This window comes from Hemiscyllium ocellatum, chromosome 37 (genome assembly GCF_020745735.1).
Source record: "Hemiscyllium ocellatum isolate sHemOce1 chromosome 37, sHemOce1.pat.X.cur, whole genome shotgun sequence".
In the NCBI taxonomy this organism is placed as follows: Eukaryota; Metazoa; Chordata; class Chondrichthyes; order Orectolobiformes; family Hemiscylliidae; genus Hemiscyllium; species Hemiscyllium ocellatum.
In genome coordinates, this window is record NC_083437.1 from 15440618 (window position 1) to 15462672 (window position 22055).

Below are 22055 nucleotides of genomic sequence, written 5' to 3' on the forward strand. Positions count from 1 at the left end.
TGTGTCTTTACCTGCGAACAAACTACTGCTATCAACTTTTGAAAGTTCTGCCATGCCATTAAAACTTGCCTTACTCTAAATAAGAACTTTTTTAGAAGGCTTACCCCTTTCCATAACTATTTTAAAACCAATAGAACTATGATCACTTCTGGTCAAGCATCTCTGCATCTCTCCAAGGGCCAACGCAACCTGTATGGGAAATATGTTTCCCAAGTTTGGGTGGATTCATTACTATAAGGAAGTTTTGCATCTGTTTGAACTTTGAAGATGGTTAGTCCAAAAGTTAGAACTTAGACACTTAGTATTTGGTTGAAAAAGGATATGTAAGCCAGAGGAGTAATCTCCATTACATCAAATATATTCAAATATATTCTGCAGATTTTTTTTTTAAACACAAAAGTAGTCTTTCACCCTGTCTCTTTTTGAAGCCTGCATAATTATAGCACATTTAACACAGAGTGCTAAAGTACCTGCTCTCTGTGATGCATGGTGACTCTTATTTATTGGCAAACACCAGAAAGACCGGTTTGATTTGTGTTCTTCTACGTGTAGGAGATTGAGGCGTGATACAATGGAGGTCTTAAAAGGCTTTGATAAAGAGAATCTGTTTCCTTCCTTCGGGAAATTGTGCCTGTTGGGCTCAATTTTAAACTGGAACGTACCATTCAGGAGTTCAAACAGATGCAAAACTTCCTTATGGTAATGAATCCACTTTTTTTGAAAGTATGGTAAATGTTTGGAACTCTGTTTGCCCTAGCCTGTGGATGCTTGGTGAATTGAAAGCAAGAGAATGGTGTTGAGCTACAAATTCTGTACCCTATTCCTAATTCTCTGATTGCAACCTGAATTAAATTATGAATAGAGATTCTGTCTACCCCTGCAATTGTAATGTAAATATGAAGCACACTGGCCACTGGTGTCGATCTTGGCTTTGTTGATTAATATCAATTGAATCTTTTACATGGACTTCAGCATTGAATTTTCTTTTAAAATTTGAGGAAGTCCTTTCTGAGAACAAAGGGAATCTTCCCAAGGTCTATGGACAGATGAGCAATTAGCACAGGTTTTAGTAGACATCCTTCCATTTAGGATATAATGATTGAGTTTAAGGAACTTTTATTTACACATAGAAATATATTAAATTAGCTTAGCTGAAGTAAATCATGAATATCAATCATTTTTAAGACCAATCCACAATTTAGCTGATTAAGGCCAATATTTCTGTTGGATTTTGTTTTGAGATGGAGCCACATGTCCAAGACACCTGCCAATCAGTAAACCTGCTTCACTGACCATGGTTAATCTCTAGTTTACCTCATCCTCACTAATTAAGCTCTGCAGCTTTGAGATGAGCTCCATTAAACAGACAACATGTTGACAGCCGAAGTTTCTTTGAGTTGAGGTGGATTGAAAAATATCTCTTACTTTAAATGGGATGTTCTAATGTCTATAATGAAAGCTGGTATCATTCCTGTTAAAATAAGGCAGCTTGTAGAATTTATAGGACGAGTGGTCATAAATATTTAAAACAAAAAGCAAACATCAATCTGAGAGCGGTGATGTATGTGTGGAATAATCGGTCAGGCTGGATGGAGGAGACATGGGGTGGACGTTTTCTTGTCATTTCCTGAAAGTTGTTAATTTTGTCTAATTTCCCATCATACACAGATAATGCAATTCCGATAAAGTCTTGGTTCAGTGATCCTGGGGATACAGCTTTATTAAACCTGTTACCTATGCTTGATGCATTAAGGTAAGTTAACTGCGAATTTACTAATTACAGTGTGCTTTGCGATTCTCTAATGCTGCCAAAAACTGGTACAGTTTTTCTTATTTAACAATTCCGAATATATTCCGAGGGCTTTGAGAGAAGAATTGTCTCAAAGAATTCTTGCCCTAGCCACTTAAAGACATTAGGTGGCTGACTCTGTTTTCTTTGCACTATTTTAAAAAGTGTACAACTTACTCCAGTGCTACAGTGAATATATATACCACCTGATATTGTTCATGTTAACTCGGTTACCTTCTCCAGAACAATCCTTGACCTGGTTACTATTTCCAGCATTTTCTGTACATATTTTCAATTTCTTTCGCTGGCAGTGCCTTACTCTTCTATAATTAAAAACCAAAAGAACGGACTCAAGAAGATGGCCGTGGACAGCTCTGCCTAATAGCCAAGGCACATTGGGTTTTTTTTTAACCATCCCTGGCCAACGTATATGGAGGCATTGTTCATTTAAAAACTTGAAGAGCACGTATTCGTTGATAATTGGGAGTGTGAAGGATGCCAAAAGGGAAAGGAGCGAGCAAACAGCAGCGAGGAGGACACTCCCCTGCAGCACCGGGCGCACCACAGGCTGCAGTAGCAGCCTCTCCCGAACACCAGGGGTCATGACAGACTCTCAGGAATTGGCGACGGTGATGGTGAGACTTACTATGAAGGTTGAGGCTGCGGTCAAGGAGATCCGGGCTCGTGTCCATGCTGCCGAAGCATGAGCGGGAGCTCCAGGGCCTCGGAGCAAATGGAGGAGGTGACGGGTCGAACCGCTTCCTCGGAGCGGCGATGGAGTCTCGTCCGGACAGATCCAGGTGCTGGAACAGCAAGTGCAGGCTTTGCAAGATCAGATCGATGACATCGAAAATCACGGTCGGAGGACGAATTTTCGGGTTGTCGGGCTCTCAGAGGGTGAAGAAGGTGGGCAGCCTGTCGGCTTCTTTCAAAATTGGTTGCCGCGACTCCTGGGCCTTCAAATTGAATTCAGCCCACTGCAGATTGAAAGGGCCTGTCAGGTGGCAGTGCGCAGGTCTGGGCCGGTACAGCGCCCCCGCCCGGTGCTAGTGCACTACTTCATGTACAGGGACAAGTAAAGAGTGATAGAAGCCTCCAGATCACTGTGGAAAGATCCACAGGCACTGCTGCACAAGGGGACAAAAATCCTGTTTTTCCAGAATTTCTCGGCAAGTGAAATTCAAAAGAGGAAGTCTTTTGATGAAGTTAAGAAGTGGCTGAGGGACCTGGGCGTCCAGTACTCCATGAGATACCCCGCGGTGCTCCGTTTCAGCCACGAGGACTCAGTTTATACGTTTGACTCGGCGGATAAAGCCAAGAACTTTGTAGGCGCTTTAAAATAGACCTATTTGGTCTGAAGGATCCAGTTAATGTTCGTCCTCTTTTCCTCCTTTCCCTGTGTTTTCCCTTTTCTTCTCTTGATTTTATCATGGGAAAATTTGTGGGTGCCCTTTGTTGTTTTCTTTTTTGTTTGTTCTTTTTTTTGTTTTCTTTGTTCTTTTTCACTATTAGTCACAAGTAGGGGTGACATGGAACCGGGAAAGGCGGAGTGCTTATCCTGACTTTGTCGTCTTTTGTTGACTTAAGGATCATCTTGTTTATTTATATATTTTTTGCCGAAAGCTGGAGCACAGTCTGGGCCTTGAAGGAGTTGTGCAGGAGGGGGATGGGTAGGGTGAGTACCCCCTATGGGCAGGGGGAAGAGTTCAAGGTTTTACAATTGGTTTTCTTTGTTGTTTGGTAGCAATAGTTTGTAGTTATGATAGAGTAGTTTTGTATACACAATTCTGCGACTCTTGAGTCTCCACTTACTTGTGCTCGGCGCATTGCAAACCGGGTTCTCCCTCCCAGGGGTTCAAGGGTCTCTTAAAAGAGGATATGGCTAAGTGTCTTGTTAAATGGTGCATCTGGAACATCAAGGGAAGTCATTCCTGTTAAAAGGAATAAAAGTGCTTTCTAACCTTAAGTGGGAAAGGGTTGATCTTGCTCTGTTGCAGGAAACCATCTTGAAGATGTGGAACACATGAGGTTACAGCGGGGTGGGTGTGTGGGTGGGGGGGGGGTGGGGGGTTGCGGGAGTGAATGCTAGGCTATTCTTTTCATCCTTTACTACTAAAGTAGGGGAGTGATGGTACTTATCCCGAAAAATCTTCCGTTCACTTTATTAGAACAGGTGAAAGATTAGCAAGGGCGGTTTGAGATACTTGGGGAGGAATATGGCATTTTAAATATCTAATGTCCTCCAACGCATCAGCTCAATTTTTTGGTCAGTGCCTTTTCTAAGCTGAGTGCCTTTGGAACATGGCACATTATTATAGGGGGGGGATTTCAATTGCCTTTTAGACCTGACGGAGGACAGGATTTCTAGTGGGCTCCCAACTATTTCTTCACCGGCCAAGCAGGTGGCTGACTTATGCAAGAGTTGGGGATGGTGGATATTTGGAGATGTCTTCACCCTACCAGCAGGGACTTTCCCTTTTCTTCAAACCCACATAAATGTCACACGAGGATTGATTTTTTTTTGGGCTCCCTCGACCCTTCTGGATTCGATTATGGGTTGTAAAATTGGGTAGATATCTCTGATCAAGCAGCAGTATATTTGGAGGTTAAGGGCAGGAGTGAGGGGCTGGGTTTGCAGCACTGCTGTCTAGATCCTATTCTCCTTAAGCATTCCAAATTTGTGGAATACGTTTTGAGGGAGTTTCAGGAGTTTTTGACTATCAACTCAGGCATGGCTAGTAGTCTGTCCATGCTAGGGGAGACCACTTAAGGCCTTCGCTAGGGGATTAGCTATTTCTTATTCAGCTAGCCAGAAATGACAGGAGGGGGATCAGCAACATCTACTTGAGATGCGGCTGAAAGTCGCTGAGGTGGCACATTTTGCGAGGCCTTCAGTGACCAAGCTACAGCGGGTCACAGCCCTTCAGGCTGCTTAGAATTCAATATGGACTCAAACTGCAAAGAAATAACTTGTTTTTGTTTGACAAAGGCTGCTCAAATATGGGGATAGACCAAGGAAGTATTTAGCGTATCTGACTAGGAAAAAGCGTGCACCCCAATCCATTTAGATTGGAGACAGCGCCAGGGTCCTTACTTACGATGACAAAAGGGTTAATGACGTTTTTCGGAGTTTTTACTCTGAATTGTTTCGGTCTGAATGTTGCAAGGATAGGAAGGCCAAGATGGAAGCTAATTTTAAGAGCCTGGACTTCCCTGGGGTAACCTTGGAACAGACCCCTCTCCTTAATTACCCCTTAATGGTTCAGGAAATACAGGAGGTAGCTCAGCAACCTCAGAGTGGGAAAGCGCGTGGTCCTGATGGTCTCCCGGGTGAGTTTTATAAGGAGTTTATAGGGATTCTGTCAGGGCAGATGTTGGAGATGTACAATCACTCCCATATGTATGAATGCCTACCACCATCTTTGAGAGAAGTTAATACTTCCCTCATTCTTAAGAAGCGGAAGTTTCCTGAAGATTGTGCCTCATGCAGGCCCATCTGTCTATTAAATTCAGATTTTAAGATTCTACCTAAGATCTTGGTGCTGACATTGGAGAAGGTGTTGTCCCATATTGTCGAAGAGGACCAGACAGGTTCTATAAGGGGCCATAGGTCTTCTAATAATATTAGAAGGTTGCTAAATATGGTCCAAGTACGTAAGCAACGATCGATCCAGGGGTTGGTGATTTCCTCCGATGCAGAGAAAGCATTTGACCGGGTGGGATGGCCGTATCGTTTTTATACCTTTGAGCGGTTTGGGTTGGGTAGGGTCTTTGCTAGGTGGGTGGAGGTTTTATATCGCCACCCTCTGGCTGCGGTCATCACCAACGGGGTGAGGTCTGGGAATTTTAGGATTGATAGGGGTAGTCGACAAGGCTGCCCCCTCTCACCATTATTGTTTACGTTGATGATAGAACCACTGGCAGAGGCCATTCATCAGAACGTCCACATAACCGCTCCAGAAGTGAGATCGAGGGTACACAAGATTATGCTGTACGAGGATGATGTCCTTCAGTTTTTATCAGACCCAATGACCTCCGTACCCCGTCTGATACAATGTATTAATTCATTTGGGGCTATTTCAGGATATAAGATCGACTTTGCAAAGTTGGAGGTTATGCTTTTGGGGGACCTCGAAGTGCCAGAGGTTGAAGTGGCCCTAGGTTCCTTTGTGGTCATAGGCGAGTTTCTGATACCTAGATATCTTTATTAGCCCCATGTTTGATTGGTTAATTCAGACTAATTTTGCTCACTTGCTTGACAATAATTAGGCAAGATCTTCAGAGATGGGAGGCTCTTCCAATTTCGCGGTTGGGCCGAATAGCCCTTATAAATATCTTTCCTTGTTTGCTTTATCCCATGCATATGCTCCCTATAATGTTTCCCAGGTTAACATTGAGAAAACCTATGGGTTGGTTTAGTTTCTTTGTCTGGTGTCATGAGTGGCCTCTCATCAACTTACTAAATTGCAGTTACCTCAAGGAGGGAGAGAGTTGATTTCCCAGACAATAGGAGATATCAATTGAGTTTCCTGCTGTCCTTTGTGTGTGATTGTGCAGGTAACGATCCAAGCTCAATATGGCTGGATATAAAAGCCTCCCAGGCAAAGATTTACAAGGATGTAGCCAGGGTTGGAGGATCTGAGCTACAGAGAGGGGCTGAACAGGCTGGGGCTGTTTTCCCTGGAGCGTCGGAGGCTGAGAGGAGACCTCGTAGAGGTTTACAAAATTATGAGGGGCATGGATAGGATAAATAGACAAAGTCTTTTCCCTGGGTCGGGGAGTCCAGAACTAGAGGGCATAGGTTTAGGCTGAGAGGGGAAGGATATAAAAGAGACCTAAGGGGCAACTTCATGCAGAGGATGGTACATGTATGGAATGAGCTGCCAGAGGAAGTGGTGGAGGCTGGTACAACTGCAATATTTAAGAGGCATTTGGATGGGTATGTGAATAGGAAGGGTTTGGAGGGATATGGGCCAGGTGCTGGCAGGTGGGACTAGATTGGGTTATGATATCTGGTCAACATGGACGGATTGGACCGAAGGGTCTGTTTCCGTGCTGTACATCTCTATGACTCTAATTGGGTGCCTGAGAACCCACCGGGCTTGCTGGGATGGTGGAAATTAATTATGGAGCACATTCCCAAGGACTTCTTTCACAAATATGTTGCACCACACAAAGACCATTTTTATAAGACATGACAGCCCTTATTGAGTTATTTGGACACCGATCTGTCTGCTATCTTAACTAGGGTGTTTGTTTAACCAGGGTGGTTAGGTTTGTTGAGGCCTGAAGGGCGGGATCCTGAGTTAATATGGGTATATATACAATGTTCCCATTTTTTTATTTGGGAGCTTTGCACAAAGCATTGGTGTTTTGTGTTCTTGTGTGTTTTTTGTTTTACTAGTCACTTATTTATTTATAGATATTGTTTGTAAGTGTTTGATTTTATTTTGTATTAAAGGATAGGTTAATAGTTAATAGGTATGTGTTGAAATTTGTTTTTTTTTCATTATACTGGTATTTGCTATATTTTTGAAACTTTTGTAAAGTCAAAAAAAATTTTTTTTGCTAATATATTTACGAAAAACCCAAAAGAACTGCAGATGCTGTAGATCAGAAACTAAAGCAGAAATCAGTTCTGAGGAAATGTCACTTGACCTGAAATGTTAACTCTGATTTCTCTGTACATGTGCTGCCAGACCTGCTGAGCTTTTCCAGCAATGTCTGTTCTTATTAAATAAATTGTATGCTGTGAACAAAACCATCATAACCCCTCCCCCAGCCATTTCTGACTCTGTCAGTGTGTATGTCCTTTTAGTTACCTGTTAAAGTTTTTCGCTACTGAATATTATGCAGAAACCCATATCATAACCTCTCTCTGCTACTCCATCTTCACCCACCTCCTCTTCTGGTCAGGTGACTATTCCCTTAGGCTTTCTCGCAGAACGGTGAGTAATAGCAATTTTCTGTTAGCACCTCTGGAGTCATACTTTAATGAATGCTTCCATCAAAAAACAGGAGAAGACAACAGGGAGATGTGGGCAAGGGCTGAGTGGAGTTGTGATTCTTAAAAAAAAATGAAAGTTGTGTTTCAAGTTTTCTTTTCTCTCCTTTCCTGCAGGTTTACTTCAGATGTTCGGTCTGTCCTCAGTCGCAATCTCCACCAGCATAGACTGTGGTGACATTGCATTTGATATTTCTGGCACACCCTTGTTGACAGCTCATACCAGTCCTCTGGTGCTTAGAACATTGTAAAGCCTGCGCACCAAGGAGGTGTTTTGAGTATGCATGAAGTGACATAAACTCAGTGGACAGTCAAGACCTGTTTACTTCTGCGTGGACAGATATCTATGTGAATGTTACAAACGTTCAAATCAGTGCTGAGATGGTGCATCGTCAAATACACTTTAATATATTTTTTTTGTTTATAAAATGGTATTTTTGAGCTCAACTTCCCTCACTTGCCTGAGTTGGAGATTTTGTTTTGATGTGTTCTGCCTTTTAATGTTTGATTATGTAAAGATAAGATGATATCCGTGAGAATTAACTTATCCGTTTAAAGGCAACCAGGTTACTTCCCACTGAAAGGGAGTCCAGGTTTTTTTATATGCTCCGTCCTCCTACACGATGCCAAGTTTACACCAAGTAGTTGACCAGACGCAGCATTCCCAAGTCTGAGCCTATCAATGGTGCTAAACCACAAATCTAGAACAAGGCTTTGTTTGGCCTAGATTTTTTTTAAAAATTCCTCCCTAATGTGAAACAGTTCTGTCAATTCAGCTTTTATCAAACAGTATTACTGCATTTCAAACGAAGAATAAAATCTGATTTCTAGTACAGTAATAGGTGATTTGTATCATGGCTTCATTTTATGGCCTGAAGAGGCACAGTTTGATTGTAACCATCAGTCTTGCCTCAGAATGTTTTATTTTTCCCTAAATGATTGATAATTCCACTGAAAATCCTATTCCTTTCTGCCAGGGTTTCTACAGTTTTGTTTTCATTTTATGTAATTATCTCTCTCTTCCAGCTTCTTTCTCTGCTTTTTTCTGGATCTGCCTGTTGGCTCGATAGGCCAAGGATCTGTGTGCCATCATACTGATGTTCGCAGAGAAGACCATGTATGGCAGTATGACAATTAGCCTTGCGCTTTTGATCTAAGAAAGATGAAAATCAGCAGTTTTAAGTTCTTGACTCCTGTGAAGGGACTGGTGCTAAAAATTGTGTAAAAGCAGGATGTGTTAATTGTTCACGGCTGAATGCTCATTGTCTCCAATTTACACATAAAGGATGAGGGCTCTTACGGTGATGTGTTAGTGTCCCTATGTCTGGACCAGAAGGTCTGGGTTCAAATCTCAGCTGCTGCAGAGGCGTGTCTTAACTTCTCTGAACGGATCGATTGAAAATGTTTATACATGAAATATAACCAGGGAGGGAATCTCCCAGTTTTCAAATCTGACTTTTCTGAGAGAATTACTTCAACATTTCTACAACTGGTATCCATTTACTTGAAGAATGAAAGGCTTGTGCTGTTCAAATACAATGGTATCTTTGGGAGAGCTCCCTCTCTAAGACAGGAAATTGTGGAGTGAAGTTGTCCTTTCGACCTTGAGCACACAGTAATATTTAATGAGCAGTATGTTCTTCTATGGCCTGGTTACCATCTTTTCCCAATGATCAGGCCAAAATCAGATTAAACTAATTATTCATCTCATTTCTGTTTGTGGGATTTTGCAATATGCAAAATAGCTCTCACATTTGCCTACGTAACAGCAACTATGCTTCCAATAATTATTTTAAATGGGAAGCACTGGGATATCTAGATAGATGTAATGAGCACAGTATAAAAACAAAGTTTTTTTTTCCTCATGTTTCCTGAGACTATCGCAGTATTTTGGAAGGGTCTACCACTAATCACTCAGAGTATTTTGCAACGTTGAGTAATGAGCAAAATGGGAATGGGTATATGCTCAGAAAATGAAAATAACTGAGTCAAAGAGAGGGCTCTCGAATTGCTCAAGGCTAAACTGGATAATGGATTTCAGGCGGCATGGTGACTTAGTGGTTAGCACTGCTACCTCAGGGACCCAGGTTCAATTCCGCCCTGGGGAATTTCCCCATGTCTGCATGGGTTTTCTCCAACAGTTCACAGATGTGCAGGTTAGGTGGTTTGGCCATGCTAAATTACCCTGTAGTGTTCAGGAATGTGCAGGCATGGTAGATTAGCCATGGGAAATGCAGGGTTACAGGGATAGGGTAGGGTGTATGATTCTGGTTGGGATGCTGTTCAAAGGGTCAGTGTGGATCCGTTGGGCTGATTGGCCTGTTTCCACAGTGTTGGATTCTGAGACTTGTTTGCATTCTGGCCATTTATAAATTAAAGTTTTAGAGAAGCATGGACCTCCAAATCTCTCTTTTGGTGGTACAAGACCAAAGGCTGTCTCTGGTGCCAAGCAATTATGTTCGGTCATGGCAGATCACGCAATCAGTCTGCAACTATTGCTTTGCGCGGACTGGCTTGAGCCTTTATCAGTCATTAGTTGGTGTCACAGATTATGTGCCATAACCCAGTGGAATTTTAATTGTTTTGCCTGCAATATCACAAAAGTGAGAGAGCTGCAGCAGGAAGAATGTTATTTTGGCCTTTTCTTATGTTTAACCTGCTTTAAGAGACACTGGTGTAATGCAGATGATGAATTCAAATGCTATAGCTTATTTGCATTCTCCATATGCAGACTTGCATGCAATGGTACCTTGCATAAACTATTCATTAGCATTTTTGATTGCATAACTATCATAAATGGAATGTCTGTTGGAACACCTACCAACACCATGAAACTGCCATCTTTAATCCCAGAGTGTATATTTACCAATTTCATAGTGGCTAATTTCATAATTGACCTGGTTTCAGAGAGATTGAGCTAAACTTATAATTTTGCACCACTTCACCTGCCCAAAAAGGCATTAACAACAGTGTTTATGACTTTCAACTCTTTTGCATATAAAGTATTTCAGTGGAGTTTGGGTTTAATTAAGATATAAGATTGGGTGTGAAATTAGCAGCCTTTTCTCCTATAATGCAGTATGTCCATTAGGCACCTTGTAATGGAAATCCTTCCATATTGATCAGACTTTTGTAGCCTCCATTTTAAACCCCTCACAACCCTGCAGGAGCTCTTAGCCATCAAGATTGGGATGAAGCATGTTATAACGAACCCTGGCAGCAACCTCACTATTTTAGTGGCCAGGCTGCTGATTTACACCCCCTATTGTGGATATCTTGATCATAATCAGAAAATGGGATCATTCAAAATCGGTCAAGCCTGCCTGACATACTGCATTCCAACCCGTGAATTCAAAATGAGCTCCAGGTTTCACTAATGTAGAGCAAAAGACAATGGAACGTATGTAATCACCTCACCCTAAATATGATGCTATGTAAAACAGAAGAATCTGTGGAAATTAGCTGTTTCTAGTAGTAGTTTTGTGCAGTGCTGAAAGATCTCATCAGAATTTTAGTTAAGTTTGTATTTTGAATTCCTTTTTCTCTGCACTTCCTGAACAATCGAACAGTGCGAGTTGCTGTTTTTAAACAGCTGACTCACAAAATCCTCGGTGTGTTGCTGTGCCATTGACTGGTGATGTGCTTCATTCCAGGGCCCAACACTGACATGTTGAGCAGTGTGCTCAGCAGATTATAATGTCAGCAAGTTTTAGCTGTGCTTTGCTGGACAAGTTTGAGCAATACTGATTTCGTAAATTGTTTGTAGTGGCTGAAAAGTTTTGTCACCTCAATTTGAGTATTTATGATTAGGAAGGCCACGTTTGCCATGCTCAGTTGTATTTTCAAGGGTTAAAGAGCATCTGAGCTTTCCTGTAATTTGCCAGACTGTTTGTTTTTGCTTTGATTACTAGGCACCGCTTGATCATTAAATCGTTGTGCGGACCAGTAGTCTAAAGTGACGTCAGGAGATGGCTGAAAAAACTTCGGTGAATTGGTGTTATCTATCATGGTGACCAGTGGGAGTACCTGCTCAGATTAAAGTTTTAACACCCATCCCTGCAATTCACTGGCAGAAGACTTCTCTTAAATCTTGTTCCTTTGTAATTAGATTCTGTAGCTTGCCAGTTGCTCTTTTGTGGCACGGGCCTGTTTTAGTGAGTAAGTGAACAACTTGTAATCCCAAAGGATCTGATAAAATGGCCTGCAAGCAAGTTTAGTTGAAACTTAAATGAGAAGAATGTTCTTAGTAGCATTGCATAACTCTTGCTTTTGTTTTGGGTGGCAGTATGTACATAGTGGCATCTCAAAAGGCTGGTTTAATCCTTAACCTGCTTCTAGCTAGCTGATTTTAGCCAGGTGTGATCAGATTTCCCTCTAGGAGAGATGTCAGGATTTTGATTGTCCAATGTCCCTTCCTGAAAAGTACACTTGATGTTATGGGAGAATAGGACTGCAGTTTAATATTACTCCTCAGACACTTGACTCAGTTACAACTCGGCTGCTAACAACTTAAAACTAGCCCCAGTATGAGATGGCCTCTTCAAGAGGAAACTGAGGGGGCAACTGAATTGCCATTTTAGTTAGTAGTATTTTCCTACTACAGTGGGTTAGCTATTCCGTAAATCACTGGTTCATTAATTTCTCAGAACAATAGATGGACACGTGGAATGCTTACTTCAAAAATCTGTCTTTAAAAACTAAATTTTGGTTTAGTAACAGTTCTTACTGCCAGTTTAGTCCAGGAGTTGTGCAGTTTCCACAGAGTTTGGTTTATTGGCTTTGCAACTTGATTTTAAACAGGAGCCTGTGAAATAAAGTTGAAAATGTAATGAAACTTTGTTTTCAAAGTCTGAATTACAAATTTTGACATGTTTCAGTAATGTGACCCTAATCCTTTGAACCTATAAGAAAAATGAAGAATGAATCATTAAACCAGTAGTGACCAGCTATTCATCATAGTTTCCAGGTAATATCTCTCCTCCATTCTCTATCCTGCCCAGAAAACGATTGCAAACATTTTCCTCTTTTGACAAAAGAGCTTCTTTTGTAACTTGTTTCAGTACGCTGAATTAAGACAAGAAAATAGAAGTACAATCATTCTATTGTCTCAACTCGAGGAATCCTGAATGTACTTTCTTAACAGTGATGGTTGGATCTCTTTGGTCAATGGGGAAGATTCTGAACAATGCTGAAAAATATTTAGAATTAAGAATTTTATTCCAAATAGAATCTAAAGAAGATCCTTTTATCGTAATAAGAATCTCCTCATTGGGAGGTCAGTTTGCCACCTGCTTCATGCTGTTTCAAGCTACTAAATGTTTGCTAAATTTATTTCCTTTATCTTGACTTTTTTTAAGCAATTTTCTATAACTGAACACAGACAATATGTGAAGAAAGCAAAAACTGAATCATGTTAGTATACAGTAGGTTGGTCAATCAACCTCTGAAAATGACTGAGCTGAGACCTTAGGTGGAAGCTTTAATCGAGCCCATTGGTTCAGACTAAGTCTTGCCCAGAATTTTGGCCTAGATCAAAAGCTGCTGCGAAAAGCCAACTTTTTTTCATTTCATATATCCTTTAGATACTATTTCTGTCTCTCTCCGATGAGTCATGATGCACTTGTTTTCTATCAAATCATTGGAAGGAGTTAGTTGTGCACAAGTTCTGCCCTTCACAACTTATTTCTCTAACCTCCTCTCCAATAAATCTTGTCATTTGAATCTTCATTGCTTCCCTGCTCATCCGAAGCAATTTTAAAATCCTTATTCCAATTTATTTTCTGCAGGGTCTTGTTCCTTTCCACCGCTTTAGGTGAACATGCAGAAATGTGGAGCTAATGGGCTTCCATTGCGCTGACCTCTCCCTCCTTTCTGTCCTCGCCATGAGATGCTGCAGCTAGCTCTGCCCCACTCTGCAATATTCACTCCTGAGTGTTCTGTTGCAATAGCTTTAGAGTTTCCCTACAGCCTATCTCCCTCCACCAAATCTTTTTACCTCCACTTTGCTTTTTGTAGAATTTTGGGATGCTTTCTGGTGAATGCTGCTGTACAAGTGCATGTTGTAAATGATCTATTATACTGAAACTGTTTTATTTTGTGTTTCTGAGGGAGTTTAATCTGTGTGTTACATGGCTGTGGAGTGAAAACTGGGCTGGGTGAAATGAGTTGGGAATTCAGTCCAGTTATGATTCGGCTAGCCAACTCACCACATGCCCTCATGTTCAAATTTGACAATCTTATTTGCAGACCAGAGCAACATGGTGCAAATCTGTTACTGGGGATTCACTCTAAGGGGTATATCAGCTAAAATGAACTTTATTTTTCCGATTTAATATCAGTACCAGTATGTTCAACCCTAACAGATGAATCCACATGTGAAAAAGCCTCAATTGTGGTCTGATGTATGATTAATTCATTTGAGGAAAATGCTTGCCTGTGGTTCACATACTGTTTATATTGAGATAGACTTGAAGTTGGAGAAGTTTTTGTATCTTTACATGCAGAGATCAGAGTGAAATATTTTTGTATGTTTAAAAATTACCAAATCATGCTGGTAGCTATTAAAGGTCATTGGTTATTAATGCCCTTGTTCTAACTCCATGGAAGGGTGGGGCAGTGTTTTTTTTAAACAATGTATTTTGAAATGTATTTACAAATGTCAAAACCTAAGCAAAATTGCAGCTTCTGGAGAAAATAAATTAAAATAAATGATCACTTTTTCCAGTTATTAATTGTACTGTACTGTGGCTTGACTGATTAATGTGCATCTGAGTCCGGGACAGAGCTATTTTATCAGGAAACTAGATGGAACCAATGTTGATATTTTTATTCAATGTTTAATTAAATGAATTTTATGTTCACTGTTCACTTAAATTCAAATCGCTCAATCTTTAGACCAATAGTATCATAAAGTCTGTGCTACCAGGGAGTTATTCCAGATTCCACAATTAGTGGGAAAAGATTCTCATCTGGCCATAAGGAAATCTGATAAATTCAAATTTATGGCATGATCCCTGACCTGGCTAAAAGGGAAAAATATTTCTCTGGCTGCTCTGTAAAAAAAAACCTCCAGTGGTCATCTCTCAGAGTCATAGAGATGTACAGCATGGAAACAGACCCTTCGGTCCAACCCGTCCATGCCGACCATATATCCCAACCAATCTAGTCCTACCTGCCAGCACCCGGCCCATATCCCTCCAAACCCTTCCTACTCCTATATCCATCCAAATGCCTCTTAAATGTTGCAATTGTACCATCCTCCACCATATCCTCTGGCAGCTCATTCCATACACGTACCACCCTCTGCGTGAAAACGTTGCCCCTTAGGTCCCTTTTATATCTTTCACCTCTCACCCTAAACCTATGCCCTCTAGTTCTGGACTCCCCGACCCCAGGGAAAAGACTTTGTCTATTTATCCTGTTCATGCCCTTCATAATTTTGTAAACCTCTATAAGGTCACCCTTCACCCTCTGACGGTCCAGGTAACCAGTGAAATAGCCACTACCACCTCCTGGAACAAAGGCAGGATATTTTGGGTGAACATTGGGCATGATCCAGCTGTCCTTCCCATTGATCAGTTGTTGCCTCTGGACTCAACATTGAACCTGTCCCTTTTGGCGAAGAAATTGAAGTATGACTATTTGCAGAACTATATTGACCATGAAGCAGGAGATGCAAATTGTGGATGACTCCTGGAGATGAATGGCACATACATCTTGAGAGAAGTCGCAATATCAATATTGATACGATAAAGATCCCAGGTTGTAAATGTCATTGAACTTTAAAGTTCTACTTATAGCTCAATGCTCCTGTTTAGTATTTTTGAACGTAAAACCAACAATCTAGTTTGTATTCACTGAGAATTAAAGTGGCCCTATCAAAGTTTCCTCACTTCCCCTCCCCCCCCCCCCCCCCCCCCCCCCCACCTTGTCTCAGTCGGTTCCCTCAACTCAGCACCGCCCTCCTAACCTGCAATCTTCTTCCTGACCTCTCCGCCCCCACCCCACTCCGGCCTATCACCCTCACCTTGACCTCCTTCCACCTATCACATCTCCATCGCCCCTCCCCCAAGTTCCTCCTCCCTACCTTTTATCTTAGCCTGGTTGGCACACTCTCCTCATTCCTGATGAAGGGCTTATGCCCGAAACGTCGAATTTCCTATTCCTTGGATGCTGCCTAACCTGCTGTGCTTTAACCAGCAACACATTTTCAGCTCTGATCGCCAGCATCTGCAGACCTCATTTTTTACCCTATCAAAGATGTAGGCAGATCTCCACACTCTAGATTTTTTCTGCGTTCTTAAAGTAAAACATTTTCAAAGCTTCAGTGTTGAAGCAAATAATTCTCTTGGTTGGTGGTACCCTATATTTAAAAACAAGTCACATTTAATCATTTTTCATCTTGTTAATATAAACTGCAAATTATGTGACATTTGACATTTGAAACTAATGCAGTCCACCAATGAAACTCTTCACCTTTAATATTTCTCTAATCGCATCAGGCAGTTCCTGAGCAAGTCTCCTACTGTTTGAAGCATAAGGTATACCTGATTACGCAGCTTCGGGCTCCTCACTATCTTACTGAATGCTATGAATCCTCATTTCAACTGTCATTTTCATTCTGAATCCAAACTGAGCTGCTTCTGTTGCAAATAGGAACTGCAGGATTAGGAAAAGGTTCAACTTTCTCCATTACTGCACTCTGTAAGGAGAGCAGCTGTCCAATTTGATTTGCAAGAATTGCCTTTACATAGTGTGATGGAAGCCTTATTGTTCTTTCAGTGCATGGTGTATAAGTTAGCAGTAGTTAGTGCCGTGTGTTACAATCTTCAACATTCCAAAATTTAAGGATAATACCCTGTTGGAGTGTTTTAATAAGTCACATAGATCAGTTCAAGGGCCAGTGAACAGTCAAAAGACTTGGATAGGAACAGAAATGGGGTCAACTGTCACTAGGTCTTTGCAGCAGGGGCGCAGAGAAATTCTAGAAGCTGTTTGATAGTTCCTTGCTGCTGGGGCATTGGACTTTGGAGAAGCCAGGAGCATCTGTCAGCTCTGGAGTTGATGGGAAACTGTAAGGAAAAGCCAGTGAGTAGAGGTTAGGTGATAGGACTGCAGCTACTACAAGTTGGTGTGTAAAATGTGGATTTGGAGAGGCACATAAGGTCAGACCGCATCGGAGGAGCAAAATCAACATTTCAGGTCAGGACCCTTCAGCAGAGCTGGCCAGGGTGGAGGCAACTGAGAAATAAATGGAGGATGGGTGTGGGGCTGGGGAAAGGTAGGTGGGATGGTGATAGGTGGATGCAGGTGGGGTTATTATGATTGGTTAGTGAAAAGGCTGGAGCGGATAGGTGAGCAGGAAGGGAGGAGAGAGAGAAGGCAAGGCATGGGTTGAGGTTCGAGATTATCGTCTTTTTAATGAAGTTGGCAATTGGGGCAAAGGTGTGTTTATGAGTAGGGATGTGCTAGAATTCTGCCTGGATTTAAATGCTGGAGTGCCACTTCTTAACCTGCACTTTAAAATGACTGGATTTATGTCGTGTTTGATAAGTTTGCTTGTTCATGTTAGTTCTGGATGTTGATGGGACATCAAGACTCAGTTTTTATTGTTTGCTTTATAGACACCTACATTAACATTTTTGTTTTTTTGGTGTCTTGTGTCTTTAATCTCATAGTAAGTAACTGGAATTTCCAATTTCATCATTTTTTTAATGGTGCCGAACTGGATTTAGGGATCTGCTCTGGGATCAGAATAAAATTTCCCATGTTCACAGTCCTGGGAACGTGCCAACACGTTGCATCCTGCAAAGGGTTAAGAGAGGTCACTACTATCAATAACATTTCCAGATCAAGACCAAGCACGTGACCTCCAAGATCGTTCCAGAACTAGGGATATTTTAGCCCAAATCTGCGACTGCAGATTTTAAACGTCAACAATCCTCAAAGACTGAGGAGTAGCCTGAACCAGCCTTGTTGAATGGAGGTGACCAATCCTTTCAGATAGACAGTTCACATTCAGTAGGAGGGACCTGTGCATGGGCTATAGGAACTCCTCAGAAATGTCAAGTTGGTAGCTAGTGCAGATTAGTCGCTATTTACTGAGGAGTGTGAGAAGGGACTGATAGAGTTTAATTAAAGTACAATCGTGGAATCTGATACATATTGCTTTTCCTTGATTAATGTGTTCAGTAAAGTTATGTTGGGCTTTCCCCCATTCTTGTCTCCATTGTCTATCTTGGTCAAAGAGCTGGAAAAGCACAGCAGATCAGGTAGATTCCAAGGAGCAGTAGGATCGGCATTTTGAGCATAAGCCTTTCATCAGCTCCATTGTCTATCTTACCACATAACATAACTGGGAGAAAGTGAGGACTGCAGGTGCTGGAAAAGCACAGCAAATCAGGCAGCATCTGAAGAGCAGGAGAATTGATATTTCGGGCATAAACCCTTCATCCTGAAGGGGCTTGTGGGTCGGGGCTGAGAAATAAATGGGAAGGGGGTGGGGTTGGGGTTGGGGGGGGGAGGTAGCTGGGAAAGCGATAATTGGATGAAGTGAAGGAGAAGGTGATAAGTCAGAGGGGGCAGTGACGGCTGGGTCTGGAGGGCAGTGCCAAGTTGAAGGCTTGGGACTGGGATAATGTGGGGTGAGGGGAAATGAGGGAGCTATTGAAAGCCACATTTATCCTGTGTGGTTGCAGGATCCAAGGTGGAATATAAGGCCTTCCTCCTCCAGGCGTTGAGTGGTAACAATTTGGCGATGGAGGAGGTCCAGGACCTGCATGTCCTTGACGGAGTGGGAGGGGGGAATTGAAATGTTCAGCCACGGGGCGATGAGGTTGGTGGGTGTGGGTGTCTCAGAGATGTTCTCTGAAACGACTCGCAAGAAGGCATTCTGTCTCCCCAATGAAGAGGAGACCACACAGGGTGGAACAGATGCGGTAGATGACATTGGTAGAGGTACAGGTAAATCTCTGATGGATGTGGGAGAATCCCTTGGGGCCTTGGACGGAGGTGAGGAGAGTGGTGTGGGTGCAGGTTTTGCATTTCCTGTGGTGGCAGGGAAAGCTGCCAGGAGTGGGGTATGGGCTGGGGCAGGAACAGAGACCCTGACACGTGCTGCTGGAGGGTCTGCAGAGGCCAGCTGTTGGAAATATAATGGGGCAGATGACCCAGTCTAGTCTCGTGTATCCTCGATAAGATCTACACCCCAGAGCCAGGCGTCTCCACAGGCTGTGAAAGGGATAGTGTAAGTGAAATAGATGACTGCCCCATGGAGTTCCTGTGGGACGCAGGGGGATCCAAACCCTCACCACATCCCGTGAGCACGATCACGTGGAGAATGAGCTGTCAGACTCCGAACAGAACTGGACTTATCAGAGCCCGAGGTCACAGCCTCTAGCCGCAGGAAAACTGTAAACTCCCGGCTCAACAGTGTAGAGCTGTCACACTGGTGAAAAGAAAGAGGCACAGTAAGGCTGATTTCACCAGGAGAGTGAAGCTGGTCAAATGTGGAGTAGAGGACATTCAGCCAGATTCATTCCTGCCAAATCAGCCCAGCATTCAGCTCCCCACTCTGTGGTGGATAAGGCAAACTCATCAGTGTATATAATTTTATTGCACTCGTGGACGCTCGAATGATACCTAATGAACCTATGAAAGGCATACAGTATCCACAGCATTAACCACCAGCACCACCTGTTTTTAGAAGGATTGCAGCAAGCAGGCCCTGATCCTAATCCTGTAGTCTCTACTGATCCCACACAAGTTCCAGTGACTGATCCCAATTCGGACCCTGATCTGGGGCAAGTCCCACTGACTGTTCTTGATCCCGATCCTGATCCTGGACAAATCTCAGTGACTGTTCCTGATCCTGATCCCAAACCTGACCTGGACAAATCCCAGTCACTGATCACAATCCTGATCCTGGGAAATTCCCAGTCATTGTTCCTGATCCTGATCAAGTCCCAGTCCTGAATCCAGACAACTCCCAGTCATTGTTCCTGATCTTGATCCTGATCCTGGACAAGTCCCAGTGACTAATCCCGATCCTAATGCCGGACAAGACATGATCTATATGGATTTCAGTAAGGAACTTGACAAGGTTCCTCATGGGAGACTGGTTAGCAAGATTAGATCACATGGAATACATGGAGAACTGCAATGTTTGAGAAGATTTGTAGCTCAGGTTGAAGTTCAGGTTGTAAGTTTGCTCACTGAGCTGGAAGGTTTGTTCTCAGATGTTTCATCACCGTACTAGGTAACATCATCAGTGAGCCTCGGGTGAAGCACTGGTGTCCTGTCCTGTGTCTTGGTCTCTTAAGGTGGGAAATATCATTTCTAGTTCTTTTTCTCAGAGGTTGGGAAATGGGGTCCAGATCAATGTGTTCATTGATGGAGCTCCAGTTTGAATGCCAGGCCTCTAGGATTTCCCATGTGTATCTCTGTTTAGCCTATCTGAGGATGGATGCGTTGTCCCAGTCGAAGTAGTGTCCTTCTTCGTCTGTATGTAAGGATACTAGTGATATTGGGTCATGTCTTTTGGTGGCTAGTTGGTTTTCGTGCATCCTCATGGCTAGTTTTCTGCCTGCCTGTCTGATGTGGTGTTTGTTACAGTCCTTGCAGGGTATTTTGCAAATGACATTCGTTTTGCTGGTTGCTGTATAGGGTCCTTTAGATTCATCAGTAGCTGTTTCAGTGTGTTGGTAGAATTGTGGGCTATCATGATGCCAAGGGGTCAGAGTAGTCTGGTAGTTATCTCTGAGATGTCTTTGATGTATGATCGTGTGGCTGGGGTTTCTGAGTGTGTTGTGTCAGCTTGTTTGGGTTTGTTGTTTAAGAATCAGCAGACTGTGTTAATCGAGTAGTTACCTGGTCAGGCCCACGCCCCCCCCCCAACAACCCACCTGCCCTTCTTGGCATCCTCCCCTGCCACCGCAGGAACTGTAAAACCTGTGCCCACACATCCTCTCTCACCTCCATCCAAGACCCCAAAGGAGCATTCCACCTCCATCAAAGTTTTACCTGCACATCCACCAATATCATTTATTGTATCCGTTGCTTCCAATGCGGTCTCCTCTACATTGAGGAGACTGGACGCCTCCTAGCAGAGCGCTGTAGGGAATATCTCCAGGACACCCGCACCAATCAACCCCACTGGCCCTTTGCCCAACATTTCAACTCCCCCTCCCACTCTGCCGAGGACATGCAGGTCCTAGGCCTCCTCCACCGCCGCTCCCTCACCACCCGACGCCTGGAGGAAGAACGCCTCATCTTCCACCTTGGAACACTTCAACCCCAGGGCATCAATGTGGACTTCTCCAGTTTCCTCATTTCCCTTTCCCGCACCTCAACCCAGCTCCAACCTTCCAGCTCAGCACCGCCCTCATGACCTGTCCTACCGGCCTATCTTCCTTTCCACCTATCCACTCCACCCTCCTCCCTGACCTATCATCTTTATCCCCATTCCCATTCACCTACTGTACTCTATGCTACTTTCTCCCCACCCCCACCCCCAACCCCCTTTCATTTATCTCTCCACTCTGCATGCACCCTGCCTTTATTCCTGATTAAGGGCTTTCTCCTGAAATGGCAATTTTCCTGCTCCTCAGATGCTGCCTGACCTGCTGTGCTTTTCCAGCACCACTCTAAGGTAGACTCTTCCTTCTTCCTGCTTAGTGTTGGTGTAACTATCTGTCTGGCGGTCTGCTGGGTTTCTTCTGTGAGTCCATTGTCTTTCAGTGTTGATTTGAAGTCCTTTTTGTCCATATCTCTGTAGTTGTATCTCTGTTTAGCCTGTCTCAGGATGGATGTGTTGTCCCAGTCAAAGTAGTGTCCTTCTTCGTCAGTATGTAAGGATACTAGTAATAGTGGGTCATGCCTTTTGGTGGCTTGTTGGTGTTCGTGTATCCTGGTGGCTAGTTTTCTGCCTGTGTGTCCAATGTATACTTATTTTACTATGATGTAGGTTTTATAAATTACATTTCCGTGGAGCAAGAATGTAAAAGAACAACACAACTAGTTGTCTCATTAAAATCTTCTATAAACCTGTCGATGGGCTCCCATGTTGTAACTCCCCTGTTCCCATGTACACTTCCATTGCTACTTTCATATCTCTCTGGTTTTAAATGCACAAAAGGCCAAATAACAAACAAAGAATTGGATTTAAATAGCACCTTTAGTGTAATAAAATATCCCAAGATATTCCACATGCTTATAATTGATTTTAAAATTTCCACAAGTCACATTATGGGTTTAGGGTCGGTG

The 22055-nt window shown here is 42.8% G+C and overlaps 1 protein-coding gene across 1 annotated transcript in view; it reads left to right on the top strand.

The window, feature by feature from the left end:
* LOC132833643 (CTD nuclear envelope phosphatase 1-like) overlaps window positions 1–14520 on the top strand; it is a 48615-nt gene extending 34095 nt beyond the window's left edge. The window contains exons 7-8 of the mRNA XM_060852071.1: window positions 1669–1753; window positions 7911–14520. Coding sequence (XP_060708054.1) covers window positions 1669–1753; window positions 7911–7971 — 146 coding nt within the window. The 3' untranslated portion in view covers window positions 7972–14520. The remainder of the gene's footprint in view (window positions 1–1668; window positions 1754–7910) is intronic.
* Window positions 14521–22055: the final 7535 nt, after the last annotated feature.